We start from the raw sequence: 21,652 nt of genomic DNA on the forward strand, positions 1-21,652 counted from the left end.
CGACTGTGGGATCGATTTCGTCAAACAAATTCGACCAATGACCGTCCAAGATCAGGAAGACAGAGAATCAACACACCTGCCCAAGATCGGTACAACCGGGTAACCCACCTAAGTGACCACCATCGTACACAGCACAAGAACAGTTTGGAGCCCGAAAAGTGCCCGATCAGACAATCAGGAACCGTCTCCGAGAAGTTGCCCCTTTGTAGACACGACTACATCGACGAGTAAGACGGTGAAACACGGTGCTGCCATGGAGCCTGGCAAACTGAAGGTGCACATGATTTAGCGATGAATCCCATTATCTCCTCAGGCGACGTGATGCTTGAGACCGTGTCTACAGACGACGTCATGAACGTTTTGCTCCTAACTGCATCAGCCAGGTGGACAGATTCGGTATTGGGAGTGTTATAGTGTGGGGTACGATCTCATACACCTGAATATCTGAACTTGTGCTTGTCCATGACAATCTGACGGCCAGTCGATACGTCGACCAGATCCTCCGTCCGCACGTCGTTCACCTTGTTGACCGTCAACGGCAGCTCTTCCAACAGGACAACGCCAGGCCCCACATAGCACGTGTCAAAGTGGACTACCTGGCCAATAACAACATCAATAGCCTCCCGTGACCCTCCAGATCCCCGGATCTAAACCCAATCGAACACCTTTGGGATCAGATCGATAGACGGGTTCGTTGACGTCGTAATACACCACGGAATCTTGTTCCACATGCTGCAGGAGGAATGTAGAAGGATTCCACAACAAAACATCCAACGACTGGAGGTGGTCATACGAGGTACTGACTTCAACACCACCTGGTGGACAGCAGTAATGACTGCGATGACTGTTATTCTCGTGAACTATGTACAAGATAGCAATGCAGATGCTTCAGAAAATCTGATTCATGTATCTTTGCTTCCCGCTGATCTGCACGTCCTTGACTAACACCAAATTTTCATTGCTATTTGGGTTTCCGTTTCTTTTTTTTTTGAAGAGTGTATTACCAAAAAACAAGTTTCAGTGAAAATTTGGATTTAATTAACATTTTTTCCAGTAATGACGAAAGATTCCAATATTTTTTACCAATGAAAAAAAGACATCAACAAAGAATGACAAGTATTATTAGTATTTTAAATTCAATATTATTGATTTTGACCAATTTTGTCCATTCTGTTACCAAACATAAAGTTTCAATGAAACTTTGAATTAAAGTTGACATTTTCCAGCAATGAATAAAGTTTTCATTAAAGTTTACCAGACAAGAAGCATAAATACAGAATAAAAACTATTATCAGCATTTTGAATATAACAAAATATTGACTTTGAATAACTTGTCCATACTGTTACCTCTCTAGTTTCATACTGTTAACGAAACGAATAACACCACTGAACGTCATTAGTAATGTAATGGTATATAAAAGTATACATATAGGGTCATACATAGCTTGAAATGTGGAAAATAGCAATGATTGTCAGCTCCAATCAGGTGTTTTTTTTGTGTAGACATATGTCTATACTGTTACCGAATTTGTCCATACTGTTACCATGCGTTTAAATATCAACAATTAGCTTTTTGTGAATAAAGGGGATTTTTTTATTTGCAAGAAAAACTTTTTCATATGTATATTCTAAGTAATATCAGTGAAGGATCAAAACACAGAGACAAATATGTCTTTACGATCCTTTTTGAAAAGATAATTCCATACTGTTACTGAAGTTGCCCTTACTGTTACTTGTTTATATGGTAAGAGTAAGGGCAATTCTTAAGAAATTATTCAATATTTGATGAATGCTCCCGTCAAAGCCCCAAAAGCACATGTTAACGGTGACTAATGAACAAGTCAGTTTACATACAAATTGATTTTTTTCATAAACTTCTTCTATATACCTAAAACAAGTGTGGGCATATACATTTAGTACAATCAACCTTTCATGTACTTGCGATCAAAATATGCCCAAGTGTTCAGAGGACACAAAGCATGTTACTTGCCGTTTGGAAGATATGAAGTGGAAGGCTGAAGAGAAGAAGTGGCTTTACTAGCTGACCTGGGGATGTATCATTTGTAAATTGTTTCCGTCTGGTAACAGTAATGACATATTTCTGTGGGACAAGCATAAATGAGGATAAAATCTTAAAATAAATTTCGTATTTCATTGGTTTAGGGAAGACTGAAGGAAGAGAGACTGTTGTCAAGATGATCCGAATTCTTAACGTGCTTTATTTCGTATAGTGGTCGTTATGACTCTATATAACACTTATGGCGATCAGTGGGTGCGTGGTCACGGTCATGTTTCCTTCGTTAATTATTATCAAAACGAAGTGGCTTTACTAGCTGACCTGGGGATGTATCATTTTTAGATTGTGTAGAACTGAAAAATCAACATGAAAAATGGATATCTTTGTTGAAAGTTTTTAAATAATATCATGAACGCATGAACATTGCTATTCATCTTGAGATTTCATGGTAGCATCTTAAATTTCAAACGCTGTATATTGCAAGTTCAGCATATTGCCGTATATTCACCATACTGCATACAGCTTTCAATAAAACCATAAAACCTGTGGCCTTGAGGATCTTGTCTGCTTCACTTAGAACTGGAATAGATATATCCCGGATTAACGTGCACTAGATGTTGTGACCAGTCTCAGTCTGATGAGATGTGATGTCAGCGTTGATGCTGTAGGTATATCTTGTCTAGATAAGACCGATGCAATGTGTGGCCACGTGCAGGAAGGATGTGTTTAGGACTAATTATTAGTATGATAATGTCCCTTATTAAGTGACGAATGTCCAACTATATTCAGCAATTAAAGAAAGCGTGAATTACTCCCTGGTGCAATGACCAGGTCACCCATGGTAGCTGACACTGCGTTGAGCTAGACCCTCGTGGTGCACCCGCTGTTGACTCAGAGTATGTGAATATGTTTTTTATAATAAAAAAGATACAGTGTCTTGTCATGTAGGCAAATGACAAGTTTATTCTGTGATAAGGGCTAATTGCCAAAAAGCACACGAAATTACATTTCTTCTACTTCTAGATAGCTATCTGTATGCCAAGATTAAGGTGAAAGGACAAAAAGTGTATTGGAGAGATGGTTGGTCTCATATGTTCGACAGGTACATGTATATAAATTATTGGTTTTTCATTATATTTGCAGGTACTTTATATGCTGATGCACTTATATGTCTGTTTATGCAATGTGTCATGAATAAAAATCACAATTCATTAACTAAATTAATAAAACTATAGCTAATACCTAATGTTGTCTCTTTTTTATCTCGGCACTTACCATTATTATCAAGGGTACAGCGTAATTAAGTTTACTGCAACAATCATAAAGCGTCTTGTTTTAAGCTTCTGTCTTTTGGGAGCCTGTTTTATGGGAAGATACAGATAACAATGGCCTCCAAGTATTGTGATGCAGTTTCAGTGTTGAAATATGTACAGATTTGGCTTGACCTCCGCAGAATGACTTTGTTAATGGTACATCATGACCCAGATCTGTTTGCGCAATGGATACCATTTGTCTGGGATCAAGCACAATCACCTGTGGAAGCCAGTTTTGATGGCATAATTGGTGCTCTTCAGAACAGAAGCAGTACCATTCTGATTTCACCACATTAGCCCAAACACCGTTTTTTTACCTTAATTAAGAAGCTTCTCCCATTTGATTCTTAATACCACTGACCTTTCTAATAACAAGAGGTATTACAGAGACGATCCCCTTATGTACTTTTCAACATAAGGAATACGTCTCGTGACCTTCTCGGACCGGATATCCGTCCTCGTCGCCGACATAAAGAGATATCAAGCATTAATTCTACACAAATATCTGGTAACCATGGCAAATGTATATACCTGACATGTTGAAAAACGCCTCTGGATCTTTCGTGAAAACTCATTCTCTAAGACTAATTATCACGATAATAGCATTTAATTTGGACTACTCCATTTTGTTTAAAAAATACAGTAGATCTATGTGTTAACTGCTGTGGTCGCAATGCGAACTGTCATCACTGTCAGTTTTAATACTGATTTACATTCCACAGAGTCCAAGTCTACGAATACCTTGTGTGAGTGGTATGATTCATGTCACAACAATAACTACTAAAACAGCGACAACAGTTGTTTATAATGCATCAGATTTACGCTGCTTGGGGTTGCAACAGTCACATCGAGGATGGACAAGGGGGAAAGCCTGATGGCATGGCAACGCAACACTTACATTTACAATATATGATGGCAATTCACTGCTGAGTAAAGGCTACAGGAGCACAGTGGAAGGCAAAACATATGACATGGCACTACATCATGCTATATGATGGCAAGAAGATGTCTGTATGGAAATGATATAGCGCTACACTAGTTGCCCATAGTCATCATCAGTGAAATGTTCAATCTAACATGTTTTATTAACTGTTGCAAGAATAATTTCCATAAATTAAGTAGAAGGCATTCTATTTTGATATTTTGCAAACATCCTGGAAATCATCTTCAGCTCGTAATTTTCTTTCATTTTCGGTTGATTAGTGATCGAATGACAACTGGTTAAGCACCATATGCACACCTTTCTAAATCTATAACATAGACAAACATGTTAAACCTGATTGGTATGTCTAATAGATGCATGTTGTTTAAATAGTTGCAGATTTCTTATAAAAAGGAAATTATGCGTATGCAACTGAGGTGACTTCCTAGCTGGTAGATAAGTACTGACCGAAAACAAATTTTATAAAAGTTCTTCTGGCGACAGTTAATTAACATGCGAGTCTATAGACAATTGACTAACGATAACTAACTTATGGCCAAGTACTGAGAGAGCATGATATGACATTACAACATGAACAGTGTAACTCAAAACAACCACACTCCAGCATGGTAAGTGTGACGTAAACGTGATAGATATATCTTCTTCACTATAACGATGTTCTGGACAACTGACGCACATGACCAGGCCAAAACCAGACTGGAGCTTGTCTCGCACGAGTTCCTGTTGGCACAGCACCAGCTGCCAGCTTCGGGGCGCCAACTTCCTCAGTCATACGCGAAAAGGTTCTGGTCAGGTGTACGTGCAAGTATGTTCTTAGAGGATCTGGATTCTCTCAGCTGGTCGCGGGTCACGCGGAACTGCAAGCTGTCGCGTTAGTTTTATATTGAACATTAATGTAATAGCTATGTGCTTCCACAAAACTGGATGACAAGGGAGATGGTTTCAACAAACAATGCTCTCGTTATATCGAGTGATATTCATACAGCGACGTCTTCTTTGGTTTCATCATTTAATAAGCGCTGAGATACATTCAAGGATGTTCTTTAATCAAATATATCAAAGACCGTTTTGTGACTCTACCTGAAAGTTGTTGGATCACGTTAAGAACATTCAAAACCTAAATATAGCTTTCTAAGCGTTTTACGGCAGACGTGCAGGGGACATTTTCAAGCCTTCAAAGAGAAACATGATCTATAATGTTTGTAACGTCCTTCGTATTTATTTTCACAGGTGGTCAACTGACTTGCCTGTACGTGTATCGGTTACGGGAGCCGGATATACACCTAAAACGTCGTAAGCATCGTCACTATCTGAAAGTGATTCATGACATACTGAACAGCAAAAGAAACGCAACTCTGGCTTTTTGTCAAGGTTTTTTAAATAGAAGGCAAAAGCATGAACGTTTGCTTTATGACGTATATTTTTTCGAAACTTGCGTTTCTTTTGCTGTTCAATATATATCTGCAGTTTTACACTGGGCAGCAGTGAACTGAATGTCGGCAGGCCTGACACACTGTTGACTGATTGGACTCTGGCAAATTAGAATAGGAGACAAACGGAATAGTTCAAAATTACTAATGAAATATGGCATGTTGGGTATTTTGCCAGCCATTAAATTTGCATTTGATTTTCAGTGGTCACGTGAACAGGTCACGAGGTTTTATGTTCGAACAATTTGCCTTAGTGTCTTTCACATGCTAACCATTGTGTCCTGAGAAGATCAAAGTTCATTCTGTTGATCACGGGATTGTCAGGTCCAGACTTGACTATTTACAGTCACCATATAGCGGGAATATTTCTGTGTGCGGCGTTAAACAACATCACAGTTCATACATGAGATGCCTTACGCGTTTTAGTAGCTTGGCGTTAGCAAAACAACTTGTACACCACGAGCTCTCAGGTCAAGGTGTCTTCTAGTTTGAAACTTGCACCTTATAGCTCAGAAGGACCCTTCTTGGTGAGCTTCATGTCAGTCGTTTCATTGGTCTGTCTCCCAAGTCTGTGTATCATGCATTAATGAGTCAGTCATGCATCTTTTCGGGGAAATGAAGATGTATTGCCTCTTTAATCAGGGATCGAAAACGGCGTGATCTCTTCACGATCACGTTAGTCTAACTGTCTTAACTTTCACTCAAACTGCATGTCAGACGGCACGACAACAACAGAACTTGTTGTCATGGAAACAAAAAGTACACAAAAGAATTTTGGGTTGATAAAAGGCTCTTGCATCACCATACTGATACGTGTGCAATCACCATGCGTTATACACAGGATGCTAACCGTGTCTGTTTTGACTTTATGCAAATCGGAGAATACACGCTCTTTGAACCAGCGAAAGGATGAGAGATGGAGGAGAGACATTTGAAATGATATTGAAAGAAACCTTATACGAAACAACTCCTACCTCTGGTATAATAACACGTGAACATCAATAATTCCATCAACAGGGCGTTCTATGTGCCATCAAGACATTAGCCCATCTAAAGAGGAGAGACGGGAGTATTAAAGTGTCGAAAATAACACCATTTGTATGAGTGAGTGGGTTTAATTTTACGCCGAACTCAGCAATATTCCAGCTATATTACGGCCTGTAAATAATCGAGTGATAAACCCATGCTTGTCGTAAGAGGCGACTAAAAGGACCGGGTGGTCAGACTCGCTGACTTGGTGGACACATGTCATCGGTTCCCAGTTGTGTAGATCGATGCTCAGGCTGTTGATCACTGGATAGTCTGGTCCAAACTTGACTGTTTACAGACCACCGACATAGAATATTGCTATGTTGTTGCTAGAATATTGCCGAGTGTGTCGTAATAGTAAACTCACTCATTTGAGTTGAATTCAAACAACAGGAAAGCAATGTTTTCCATTGGGAGTTTCCCATTGCGTAACAAACGGTTGAATTTCATCCAGGTGTCAAGGTGTTCCGATTCATTCACTGCTGGCATGACACCTTTGAGTTCAGTGACATTGGACATGGCGTTCTTCTCTGAACGCAACGTCGTGGTCAGTGTAGTTTTCATCAACCGTCTGTTTTCTTTGCACGAGGGCCCCCATCTTCAACCGTCTATGTCAGTGTCAGCAAGACTGGTATACACGACCTGCCACATTTATGGATTTCCAAGGGAATTATATATTGAAATGTTTTGGTTTATTTTGTTGCTGTCAAGATTAGGTGACGGAATTTGATGACATTCTGTGGAAGGTGCTTACACAAATGTTGAATAATGTTACAAAAGTCTGATTTTTTTCTGCGCAGTACTAACAATGGAAACGTGCATCCACGACTTGCAGCAACAGAAGACATCATCGCAGTATATCCTTTTGTTGTAATATATGTAATATCGTGACCGACAACAGAAGAAACGGGAACGAATCAAAATTCGATAGCTGCATCTACCAAGACAGTTTTGTATGAGAAGAAACCATTAACTCGCACAGTGATAAAGCAACTACCATCAACTCGCACAGTGACAAAGCAACTACCATCAACTCGCACAGTGACAAAGCAACTACCATCAACTCGCACAGTGACAAAGCAACTACCATCAACTCGCACAGTGACAAAGCAACTACCATCAACTCGCACAGTGACAAAGCAACTACCATCAACTCGCACAGTGACAAAGCAACTACCATCAGCGAGTACAGTGACAAAGCAACTACCATCAACTCGCACAGTGATAAAGCAACTACCATCAACTCGCACAGTGACAAAGCAACTACCATCAGCGAGTACAGTGACAAAGCAACTACCATCAACTCGCACAGTGACAAAGCAACTACCATCAACTCGCACAGTGACAAAGCAACTACCATCAACTCGCACAGTGACAAAGCAACTACCATCAACTCGCACAGTGACAAAGCAACTACCATCAACTCGCACAGTGACAAAGCAACTACCATCAACTCGCACAGTGACAAAGCAACTACCATCAGCGAGTACAGTGACAAAGCAACTACCATCAACTCGCACAGTGATAAAGCAACTACCATCAACTCGCACAGTGACAAAGCAACTACCATCAGCGAGTACAGTGACAAAGCAACTACCATCAGCGAGCACAGTGACAAAGCAACTACCATCAACTCGCACAGTGACAAAGCAACTACCATCAGCGAGCACAGTGACAAAGCAACTACCATCAGCGAGTACAGTGACAAAGCAACTACCATCAACTCGCACAGTGACAAAGCAACTACCATCAACTCGCACAGTGACAAAGCAACTACCATCAACTCGCACAGTGACAAAGCAACTACCATCAACTCGCACAGTGACAAAGCAACTACCATCAACTCGCACAGTGACAAAGCAACTACCATCAGCGAGTACAGTGACAAAGCAACTACCATCAGCGAGTACAGTGACAAAGCAACTACCATCAGCGAGTACAGTGACAAAGCAACTACCATCAACTCGCACAGTGATAAAGCAACTACCATCAACTCGCACAGTGACAAAGCAACTACCATCAGCGAGTACAGTGACAAAGCAACTACCATCAGCGAGTACAGTGACAAAGCAACTACCATCAGCGAGTACAGTGACAAAGCAACTACCATCAACTCGCACAGTGACAAAGCAACTACCATCAACTCGCACAGTGACAAAGCAACTACCATCAGCGAGTACAGTGACAAAGCAACTACCATCAGCGAGTACAGTGACAAAGCAACTACCATCAACTCGCACAGTGACAAAGCAACTACCATCAACTCGCACAGTGACAAAGCAACTACCATCAGCGAGTACAGTGACAAAGCAACTACCATCAACTCGCACAGTGACAAAGCAACTACCATCAACTCGCACAGTGACAAAGCAACTACCATCAGCGAGTACAGTGACAAAGCAACTACCATCAGCGAGTACAGTGACAAAGCAACTACCATCAACTCGCACAGTGACAAAGCAACTACCATCAGCGAGTACAGTGACAAAGCAACTACCATCAGCGAGTACAGTGACAAAGCAACTACCATCAACTCGCACAGTGACAAAGCAACTACCATCAACTCGCACAGTGACAAAGCAACTACCATCAACTCGCACAGTGACAAAGCAACTACCATCAACTCGCACAGTGACAAAGCAACTACCATCAACTCGCACAGTGACAAAGCAACTACCATCAACTCGCACAGTGACAAAGCAACTACCATCAACTCGCACAGTGACAAAGCAACTACCATCAACTCGCACAGTGACAAAGCAACTACCATCAACTCGCACAGTGACAAAGCAACTACCATCAACTCGCACAGTGACAAAGCAACTACCATCAACTCGCACAGTGACAAAGCAACTACCATCAGCGAGTACAGTTATATTTTTGCGAATATCTCGGTTTGTGTAAATTGACAGAAGCTAAAATGTGGAGACAGTGGCTACATAACCTCATTCAGCCTAAAAAACACAATACGTTACATGATTCCAAGTGATAATGGTGTAATACGTGGAAAGTGGTTGATTTCTCGGCTTCTTCGATTCCGCGCCGACGTGTCAGGAATTGCTTCAAATGTCAATAAAATATACTGTGTCATGACCAAATGACATAGGGGCTATAATGCACGACCATTCAGGTTATCAGACAAGTCGATTTCTTACACATTTACTAGTACTAAATATCAAAACACCATAAAGGTTGGGTCTCACTCTCTCCTCGGATGGACTGTCTACCGGGGAAATGCCCGGACAGACAGCGTTAACCCCCATGTGTACAAGGAAGCCGTTGGGCTATGTTTAAAGCTTGGTCTGTAGCTCTGTTTATATAAAACTTGAGGCAGAAGAACCACATTCGAGGTTTTTGTTTTGTTAGTAAGACCTCTCCCCAGGTTTTACTTTTCATTAGTAGAACCTCTTCCCAGGTTTTACTTTTCATTAGTAGAACCTCTTCCCAGGTTTTACTTTTCATTAGTAGAACCTCTTCCCAGGTTTTACTTTTCATTAGCAGAACCTCTTCCCAGGTTTTACTTTTCATTAGCAGAACCTCTTCCCAGGTTTTATTTATTTTTTTTGTAATGCCTTTTCCTAACTCAATATGAAGATCAACATTCACATGATCTATGTGTGTTTGAAATCAACTGCAAAATGTCATTCAAGATTAAGTTCAAATGTGCAAATATTTTCAAAAAGAAGGTTGGAACTGCAATTTTCAGATTTGTAGGCAGGCGCTCTTCGACGGAAGACGTGGGGTTGAATCTCTTTATAGTTAGTGTCATTCAAATTGATTTTACTTGCGCTTCAGTTATTGCTAGGTAGCTTCATTAAATGATCATCTACATTGTAATTATCCATCATTGACGGTATGTATGTTAGTGACACAAAACTTCTTGGTTTTGGTAGACAAGGGAAATCCCTCCCCCCTCTGGTTTTACACTATCGACCAAAACCTTGAAGGCTGTTTTCTCCTGTACTTCAGAATCGTTGGGGTACAATCGAACACACCCCTGTGAAGGACCTGTGAAGATTGGGTTAAACAATGCTTGTTGTATCAATAAGAGACGGGATCTGGTTGTCAGCCTCACCAAGTTAGTTGACAAGACATCGTATCCCATCATATCTGTAGATCGATGTTCATGTTGTTGATCACCGTTTTAGTCTGGTCCAGACTCGATCATTTACAGACGGTCGCCATATAGATGGAATGTTGCTGAGTGCGATGCAAACAACCAAACTAAACCAAACCTTTCTCCTATGATCTTAAAGGGCGTCTACAACATTGCCCGTGGGTTGTGTGATCAAGGTTACAACATCCAAAGCCCCAGTAAAGCTTTCAAGTCTTTAGGCTAAACATGAGGATGACACTTCCAAATTTGAAGCATCAATGACACTCAAATGACGCCATATTTTACCCTTGATCTCCTAGTTTTGTACAGGTCAAGTACTGTGACATTATGCAGCAGTCCATCAACGGAGAATAGGTACCTGGTAAGGATGGGAAAGCCGCAGTAACTCTTGTGCCCAGCGGCTGCATGAGTTGTACATAACCACTGTAACCCAGAATCCACACTGGGATGACAAAATAACTGTCAGTGCCATTAATTCATCTTGACAGCTGATCAATGAAGGCACAGTCAACAAGTAATGGCAGGAGAATTTCTGTAGAAATGATGGCATACACAAAACAAACCAACATGTTCTGGAATACGTGCACTTTATTTCATTCACTCAACATTCACAAATTTACTTGTACACACCCTCTGACTAAACTGGTGACATGAATCAGAGTATTGAAATCCAACACAGACATGTTTATCATACAGTGTACCACAGCCTGGCAGTGAAAACAACTCTTAACACCACCAGCATCGCTCACTTCTTGTCAACTAATGTTGACATCTCAGGAATAACCTGCGGAAGAGATAATTGCTTGTTAGATTAACACTGATTCATATAAACCATATTCCTCCATCAACAAAAATAAAACCCTCCTTTTCAAAATAGTACCTTGTTTCAAATGTCCAAAGAGGCACTGTGTGGATCAAACCAGCAAGTGCTTTTATAAATGAGCACTCATCTGTGGCACATGTAATGTTAATTTAACATGTGTCACAACAGTGAAGACATCTACTCTACACAATGATACAGTATTACTCATGAGTGAAGCTCGGACTCCTTATTTGTATGTTAGTTACACCCAGCTCTATTTCACTGCTTGACTAAGAATCAATATGCATCACTACCACACTGCATATCAGCACAGTGGACTTACAAGTGATGAAGGACCGGTGATGGGTGCAGGTTGGGTAGCACAATCAGGGTGGATGCCTGCCTGCCTTACCTTGAACAGATCAGCCACAAGTCCATAGTCTGCCACTTGAAATATGGGAGCTTCTGGGTCCTTGTTAATGGCTACAATCACCTTGCTATCCTTCATACCTGCTAAGTGCTGGATAGCCCCTGAGATTCCCACAGCAATGTAGAGGTCCTGGTGAGAGATGTCAGTAATCACAACCAATGGATGGGCATTTCAAATAGCAACTTATATGTACATTATTGGACACCTTAATTCATAGGGAATTTATTCCTCAATGAAGATATACACACTTCCAATGCATTGTGCTTATTTTTTTTCCAAATTCATTAGAACTATCAACTTATTATTTGCACAATTATTTCTACTTACTGGCGCTACAATCTTCCCAGTCTGTCCAACTTGCATGTCATTAGGAACAAAGCCTGCATCAACTGCAGCTCGTGATGCTCCGACAGCAGCCCCCATCTTGTCAGCAAGATCATACAGCATCTTGAAGTTTTCACCATTCTTCATACCACGTCCTGAAGCATGGAAGGGAACATTTTTATAAACATGCAGACTGAATTCCCATTCAATGTACACAGAATGTTAGTATGGAGTAGCATGTGAAATAAAGTGTGTCCGCCCAACCGAGATGGACTAGATTTTCACCTAGCCTGCCTGACTGTCTGGTGCAAATATTAGATGTTCCATACATCTGAGTGAATTCTTGGTGTCTGGTCTGGTTAAATCCATTTTCAGATGGTAACATTTTTAAGTTCCCAGCCCTGATGCCTGGCTGGGTACTGAGCTTATTTCATACACTGTCAGAGTCAATGAGAACAGAAAGGAAACAAAATTGTGAATTTGTATTGAAACCTGGCATAAGGGAAGTAACTGTGGTAACCATCCAGTTTCATTTAAAGCAATGGATTCTTACCTCCATACATGGACTAATGTTTGCTAATATCTAGGCCTCTAGAGGCAGCCGAAGGTGAGGGACACTTTTCATTTCTAGGTCTAATTATTCATACCTCCTGAGATAACTGACTTGGCACTGGTGAGATCTGGTCTGTCACTCTTGCTGAGCTCCTGGGACACGAATTCTGACGTTGCTGAAGGAGTGGCTGCTGGAGCTGGCAGAAAAAAACAAATACAAATCAGATGTGGGCACTTGAACATCAGTAAATCACCTTTAAGAAACCCTTTCCAGATCAATATTAAATTAAATCATGTATGTGCAAGAGAGAAAGATCTTTTGCATTGCTTACGAAGAAAAGGAGAATCATTAATGATGCTTAACTAGACACAGAAATAAGTTTTGGACTTGATGGTTGATAGGTCACTTGATTTTGTTTAGGTCTAATGAGTGTTAATGCTCCATGTCACACATTTCAAAGCATAATGATTCATGTAAAGGTGGTGAACAAGACCTATAACCAAATACTTTATGAAGCACCAACATTGTATGATGTGATACCTTCCTCCTGTGCTGCTGATCCTGAGCTTACGTCCGCTGCATCAAAAGCTGTCCCTCGTACTGTGATCACCTTCACGTTGTCATTTGACTTCAGGGTCTGAATTGCATTGCCTACAAACACAGCCACCACACACTTGACTCAGCAACACACACCATGCAGTATAAAATAAAGCAGGATATTTAAACAGTGAAGAGGAACACTTTTTTTGGACAGACAAATTCTTCATTGCAATCGATGTGATGTTTTAGTAAAGCTGATAAGAAGCAAGTCATGAACAACAGTATTACAGACAAAGTCAATATATACATGTAGGATATTTGAGTTAAAACAAATGAAGAGGTGGACGCACACTGTGATTACATTACTAACAGTTGTTTGTGATAGCATCTACACAAAAATGAAGGCACCTTTTGCAACAAAGAGTTGTTCCCCTTTGTCATACCAGCTTTTCAATGCCACTTGATAAGAAGTGACAGAGTGAGATGGGCTGAGGCTGTTTCTAGCACTATTCAAGCAATATATCAGGGGTACAGTCAAGTCCAGGGACTTACAGGATGCGAATTCCTGCATGCTACATGCACAAAAATTGACAATAAATGAAACAAAATTAATAAGGGAATCCACAGGGTCACAGAAAAAGTCAAAATACTATTTGTAAAACTTCCATTCGAGTAACAATAAGTTATCACTGACTTTGCTGCAAGCTGGGCTATGGTATCATTTGCAATTTAATTATGGTAATAATTTATGTAAAGATCATGATACAATACAATAACTGTATTAATAATAATATTTAAGAGTCTGGGATCCCCATTTTGTTGTCAAGGACCCCTGAAAATTAAGAATATGAGTCCCAGTGACCATCAAATACAGAACTCGAGGTAAATCATTGCTAGTCCCATTATTCTGACCTCCATCTGTCTAACAATCAGCTTTATCCCATGCTTTTGTTGTAACAAACTGAATAAACATAACTTAGTCTCACTTATTTAGTCCGACACCCTCATTAATCCGACAATTTGCTGTGCAATGGTTGATGTAGGATAATCAAGACTTGACTGTAACGGCTGGGCACATTAGAAATATGCTTTACAATATACCGATGTTGGCGTCATGGGTGATTGCTTTAACCACTAGGCTACCCCACAACCACCTTAAGGTACAGAATTGCAACAGTGCTTTGACAGTTAGCAGTCCAAAATAGATCATATTTATATAGTTAAAACTCATTTGTGTGTGTTAAACACTTTCACCACGGTTTATGTTGTAGATCAACTAACCTGCATATATTGTGCGGACAAATGTGTCGGCAGCCTTGATGCCAATAATATCAGAGATTGGTGACACATCAAGCTTAGCTGCTACCCTTGGTGCTAAACTCTGTAAAGACAAAACTCACATCTAAGTAAACAGAAAAGACAATACTTAGTACATGTGTAAATGTTACTGTGGACAAGCGATGTATTGGTTCTGATTTATGAGTGAAAGTGTGAGTTCTTTTGCAGTTAATCATGTATTATTATCATTTTTCTGCATTCTCTCATAACACAAACAGCATAAATAATGGACATTGCCAATGTGAAATACTACCTTTCCAAGAGCTGTGGCTCCTGCCAAGATATGGGTGAAGTTGAACTGGTTCTGTGTCGCCAGTACAAGGGGAGTTAAGGCCTCTGAAACAGAAAGAGCATTACTCACTGAAAGAAATCTCCCAGGTTTTGCAGACAAACATTCTTTTTCAGATTTTGCTTTGCACAAATGAGAGTACGGTGGAAGCTATCAAAACTGACATCTGTCCAATCTGGCAAGTTGTCAACACTGGCACAAAATCTCAGTCCCATTTGTGGCTTGTACATGAATCATCATCTCTACAATCCAGGACATTGTCTAAATTGGATTATAACTTCAGTCAGTCTTGCACTTCAGTGAGAGCAAGTTTAGACAGCTCACTCTGTATGTGAGTGACCTGGGTTTTACATGATTTCCCACACTATTACAGCCGTACATTGTCTGAATTTGGGATTTCAATCTAGGGGTTTAGCACAATAAGAAAAGGCTAAATCACTAAAAACCTTTGGAACTTAAAAATACACCACACAGTGGCAAAGGTTTCTCTGACAGTGTTTAACAAACAACTTAGTGAAGACAAGTAAGCACATTTTCACTGCCATGCTAATAGTGTTGATATCTAACCACATATCAGCAGGTCAGTGTGGTTTTACACAGCTTTCAACAATGCTCCAGTAAGATCCAGGAAGAAAACCTTAGAAATCGGCTTCCTACATCGAGGAATGGAACAAGGACCTTTTTACTACAAAACAGGTCTGTTTAATGACTAACATCATGTTTCTCATCTAACATGTAGTTTGTGCAGGGGACATATCATTAAAACACAAGCCAAACAAACATCAAAAACCTGCTGTGTGCGAATTGTGGGATGGTTGTAACTTGTACAACTGAGCAAACTAACTCTCTGGAACAGTTACAGTTAGAAGCAGCTCGTATAGTGATAGGACTTCCAAAATATACTTCTTGTGATCATTTGTATTTTGAAACTGGTTGGGAAACTCTTAGTGAACATAAGGGAATTAGAAAACTTTGCTTGTTCTATAAAATTCTTCACAATATTGGACCATCTTACCTTCAGGAACTATTACCTACATATGTAGGCCAAAAATCATCTTACAACCTTCGCAACTTTTTAAACTTCTCCCTTCCATTCACGAGATTGAAACTTTCTTCATCATCCTTTTTTCCATCTACGATATGAATGTGGAACAATATTCCCATAGAAATAAGACAAATATATTCTTTAACAGGTTCTTAATTAAAAATTCAACGTAAAATAACTTTAGCCCCCATCTTTCTTTTTGTCTGGTACAAGAAGATTGAACATTTTCCACACAAAACTAAGGTACAATACAAGTCCGCTAAATTATGACTTATTCAGAATTAATTTAAGATCAGATGCTTCTTGTACTTATGGTTGTTCTTGTGAAGACTCATGGCGTTACCTTTTAGAATGTTCTTTGTATACAATGCAGCGTAAAGAATTGTTTGTAAATGTAAATATTCTCGATAAACATCGTATACCCATTAATTTAGATTTATTTTTGTTTGGTCATGCTACTCTGCCACTTCATGAAAATGAAATATTATTTGAACATGTACATAGATATATTAAGATAACTGAAAGATTTTTGTAGTTTATTCTTGTATATATTATTGCCACAAATCCCTGTTGTCAGTGTTTTTATATTGTAAATATGACATATGCAACTTCTTGGAGAGGGCGTTCCTAAGTTGGATAACTTGTACCCGATCCATTTCATTTTTTATTGATAATTCAGCAGAATATTTGTCAACACAAATATCTCTATTACAATTCCACAGTACCCTGTTTTTGTTAGATGATACTTCAGCAAGTTTTGGTATGGAAGTTACTTTCATGATGAAATTGCAACACACACCATAGCAGTTAATGTAGAAACCAACCTGGGAGAAAGCCCTTGAAAGCATCACTGTCAGCCAGGAGGACTTTCTTCACCCCTGCCACCTTGCTAACCTCCTCTGCAACCTGGAAACATCTCATAACTCAGCAGGAGGAAACCTCAGATCAACTCATTCAGTGTGTATGATCAACAGCAAAATCTTGTACATATTTGGTGGAGAGAAACCTTGCTAATGAGGACCAACCTTTTCGAAGCTCTCTTAGAGCTAAGACAGTAGTAAGTTAATGTTAATGTATGGCACTTAAGATCATCATAACACTAGTCGAGCTTCAAAATCTAGGTCCTAGACAAATCACTTTCTTGAAAAGGCTTCCACATTACCAAGACTGGCTATGGCTTGAACTTTTCTAGTATTTGGAATTAATTACCCAATTGTAGGCAAATTGAACACTTATTTGTAAAATAGGTGAACATCAGTATTACTACCACAATTGAGTCATGCATAAGGCTTCAATTTTGAAGGGTTACCTTAGCACACTGAGATCCTGCTACAAGACAGGAGACCTCACCACCCAGTTTCGAAGCAGCTGTGATGGTATTGAGAGTGATTGGAGTCAGCTTCTCATTGTTGTGTTCCACAACTACCAGTGTGCTGTTGAATCTCTTGTAGACATGCACCTGCAAATGATGCTGGTTAATTACAGAGGTAAATCACTGGTCTACATACCAATATCACATGGAATGACACAAAATGTCAGAAGGGACACTTTTAGAAATTAGAATACAGCACAATTCCCGTTAGGATGATATCTGCTATGGCTCATACATCACATATAAGCCACTGGGACAAGTTGCAGCTTTATAAGAAACTGTTAACATGGTTAAACACAGACTTGTAACCCTTATATTGTCTGCCTGACAGGCAACTGACTAAGATATGTCCACACTGTTACACTATGTCTAGACCTGCTTGTGATTTTAAAGAAAAGTAAAGGATCAAAAAGAATTTTGTAGGTCAGTAAATGCTGTGAGACGTGAATTTAGTCTGGAGACATTTGTAAGTGATCCCGATGACATCTAGCATACTCATTCAATTCTGCAACCAACAAGATACCAAGTGGATGGAACTGACATAACTTGAAACTTAACGTCATAGCAAGAAACAAGATTAGTATAAACATGGCTGTTGACACTACAAGCATGATCATCTTGTTCTCATATATGTGTTCATCTGGAAAAATTTAAATGCAACTGACACATTAGCTGTTTCATTCTCTATCTCTTTCTCCTTGTTTTCATTAAATAACAGGAATCTAAACAGCTTAATTGACTTATTGCAAAAGATGAGTTCAGACTTATGGTATTTGGATGCGTGCAGCTCCAATGTAGAGATCTGCTTACAGAAGTTGGTTGCACAAAAGAGAAAATTATGAAATCAAAAAGCAATTCATGAAGATTATCCCTCATTAATTAACCCAATAAAGTAATTTGAAAACGTAATATGAAACATAAATGAAACCTTAGTGCTTGCACCTGCTAAAAATATGTGCCACTGCATGCGATATTCAATAAACAATTATTGGCTTATGGCTTATGACATATGTAGAGATGACTGAGGGAAAATTGTGCAGTCTCAAAAAAAACCAGCAACTGGGTGAAGTCATATGGCATTCTACCATGACATTAAGGTTTGTTCATTTTTGATCAGCTGTTACTGAAAAGTTAGAAGTAAAAAATTCTCACTAACCACTTTGGAGAGCTGGTACCCTTGTGCGTCGGAATATTTTACTTTTTTTTAGACTAAAAAATCCTTGGAAAGAAAAACATACATGTGGTCTAAAACAGTTGTGTGCGCCCTTGGCAATTTCTTTGATGTGTTTGGATGGAATATGGAGAAAATTCTGAAGTGATAGTGGAAAATTCCTGATTGACAGTTGGATCTGAACCCTGCAGAATTGAAGAATAGATCCTTTTCTGATCGACCTATGACCTTTACCTATTCAAAAGATTGTATGACTGATGTGTGTGGATCATACGTGCCTCCACCTCGACATGCAATCAAAGAGTGACAGTGCTGCTTTATGTACATCCGACTAACTTGGGATTTCTTGGAACATTGTTTTTATCATTTGGGACTGAATTGTGGCCAAGCTTGTTTGAAGTGTATGAACATAGACCACCGGCAGTGGCAGCCTTGCACACAAGGTGATAAATTCAATTACTGACATGTAGACATTTTGCAACGGGACATGATGGAGTATGAGTGGCATAAATTTGGTGTTACGCCTAACCGTTATCTTGTGAATTTCCCATTCTCATCATTCTAGGTGGAAAAAAATATACCAATTACCAGGTAGGTAACTATTTACGATTTGCTGCACATTTTGTATAGATAGGGATGAATTTTTTATAAGGCTTTCTGATTTGCATGTCAGATATTGTTTGTTTATGTTTAGGGCTGTGTATTGTACATGAGTTTGAATATTTTAATTATTGAAGGTAATATGATAGACAGCTTCTCCAACAATTGTCATCGAGTTGCCTAGATTCATCGAGTGCTCAAAAACGTCAGTATTCACAAGGCAGTCGTTTTCAAAACATGGTAGATTCAACATGTAAGTCGATTCACATAATCACTGCTTCTTCGTCCTCAATGTCAGATCTTTCAAAATTTGCAACAGTCAGGTTGTCATAAATAACTACTTTTGGAACTAAGCAAAGCACTGACATGGATGTAAAGATGTTTCAACTTGCAATGTATTTGAAGAAAACTTTGTTGTGGAAATGATTACAACATTTGATGCTACGTAATATTTTTCCTTTTCCTGTTTCACCCCAAGTATGGGTGAAACCATTTAGATGGCTCTATCTGCTGTGCAACCAAAACACTATGAAAGGGTAATGAGTACACATTTCAAATGGGTTTTGTTCATCGTGTCATATGTCATCGTAGAATGGAGATAATCCTAAATGTTTCACCAATAATTTTTATAATGAAATTTAGCAAAGTATGTCACAGGTGTTGCGGAGTTCCATTCTATAGCTAAGCTGAAAAGCGTAGTAGTAAGTAGTATCATACCTATCAGAATCCTCAACACTACTGTAACTATCCAAAATATGGCATTGATATCACCATAGTAACGGTAAATAAAAAGAGACCTTTTATTTAATTTTCTGTAAAAAACATCACATTCTTTTGGTAAACACACAGAATATAAATAAAACGTTTTATTTCTAGCTAGTTAGGTAAAGAAAGAACAATATTTGAGCTCATCTTGAGGTCGAAGTCCAAGGTTCGAAGAATTCATAAAGCATCAACTTTCACCTGTAAGTTTCGTAAAGGTCAAGACATTAGACTGTTGCCTTACAAGCACATGGAATATGGAACTGTAAAATACTGATAAAAAATATATACAATCATAAAAATAATCGGAAGTAGTGCCGTTGTGTAAGATGTTATGAAAGTCGAGTTGTTGATCAGTCAGTGCTAGTGCTTTGGTTCGGGCCAGATTTGCTATCATCTAACATAAGTAAATGTTACATGTGATGTATGTACAGCAAAATATTGTATAACAACACAGATATGCTTACACCCCTCCGTGCACCCTGTAGACATGCCCTGGAAAACATCGCTGCCAGTTGCTGTCTGCTGTGTTAGGTCTAGTGGTAGAAACTTGCTTGCTCGGGTCAAGTTTAGGTTACTACTATTTTCCAAACAAGTACTTACAGACTTTTCAAATTATATTTGCTAAATGGGCACCACAGATATATATCAATAAGCAAATAAATGAAAATTTAAAAATGTAGTTGATGATATATTATATAATGTACTTAGTGAATAGATAACTGACTAGATTTTGCTTTGTTTAATAAACCACTACTATTAACCAAATAAGTGGTTTTATATAAACTTGGGTCAAGGCCGAGAAGGGGAAGCTATATTCTATTTGTCCTAAACACAAGATGCTGTAACGATGTGACGCGTTCGAAACATATGATGAACGCACCCATTTTTTTTTAGTTTTACTGACTTTTTTTTATTTTTGACGACCAGAATACGTCATCATTTTGAAGCCAAAAATCTGTTTGCATAATAAGATTCATGGGTGATTAGTATGATGCATAGGACAAGAACGTGAGAGCCAGAGCTTAGGGGCTGCTGATCGATAGATCGTGGAATCCCGTACGTGTTGGTTCTTGGTACCAACAAAGTTTTGCATTTTGCAATTTTCAACTTCAGAACTTTTTCTGGCCTCAGGAAATAAGCTATGACATGCCATTCAAGTGTAATGTAACAGTATTCAAGGGGTCGTATTAAATGTGCATATAGCATCTACTCTCACACATGATATTCGACTATATACTTTCGAACAAATTTGTTTATATCAAATTATATATTCACTTGAGGTCTGACATACGTGTGTGCAGTCAACCTTAGCATATGCTTATATATACTACTCAAAAAGAAAGGCATAGCTGAAAAGTGTTATCAATATATGCACTTAAGGTTCAGTAATACAGGGCAGTCATGAAGAAAACCTGAATGAACATTAACGGCCCAATGTTGCAAGAAACTGTACGTCACAAATGACAAGTGTTCCAAGGTTAAGGTCGCAGAGTAGTCAGTGTCTTGTGTGGCCACCATTAGCACCAATGGTTGCTTGGCATCGACGTCCCATGGACGTGTCTGGGAATGAGCTG

At 39.2% G+C, this 21,652-nt stretch overlaps 2 protein-coding genes across 2 annotated transcripts; one reads left to right on the plus strand and one right to left on the minus strand.

Annotated features, from left to right (window-relative positions):
• The first annotated feature begins 7,249 nt into the window (after positions 1-7,249).
• LOC137279083 (mucin-22-like) lies at positions 7,250-11,367 on the plus strand. Its single transcript, XM_067811560.1, has 4 exons — positions 7,250-7,344; positions 7,835-8,008; positions 8,135-9,311; positions 11,338-11,367. Exons 1-4 carry the CDS (start codon positions 7,250-7,252, stop codon positions 11,365-11,367), a joined length of 1,476 nt encoding a protein of 491 aa, XP_067667661.1.
• A 52-nt stretch (positions 11,368-11,419) lies between these two features.
• On the minus strand, positions 11,420-20,655 carry LOC137278582 (electron transfer flavoprotein subunit alpha, mitochondrial-like). The gene is made up of 10 exons (XM_067811042.1): positions 20,543-20,655; positions 17,480-17,629; positions 16,995-17,076; positions 15,090-15,172; positions 14,780-14,879; positions 13,499-13,609; positions 13,053-13,154; positions 12,409-12,560; positions 12,064-12,210; positions 11,420-11,633 (listed from the first exon to the last, which is right to left on the minus strand). The coding sequence occupies exons 1-10, from the start codon at positions 20,579-20,581 to the stop codon at positions 11,595-11,597; spliced, it is 1,005 nt and encodes a 334-aa protein (XP_067667143.1). The 5' UTR covers positions 20,582-20,655; the 3' UTR covers positions 11,420-11,594.
• Between the last annotated feature and the right edge of the window lie 997 nt (positions 20,656-21,652).

This window comes from Haliotis asinina, chromosome 3 (genome assembly GCF_037392515.1).
Source record: "Haliotis asinina isolate JCU_RB_2024 chromosome 3, JCU_Hal_asi_v2, whole genome shotgun sequence".
Lineage (NCBI taxonomy): Eukaryota > Metazoa > Mollusca > Gastropoda > Lepetellida > Haliotidae > Haliotis > Haliotis asinina.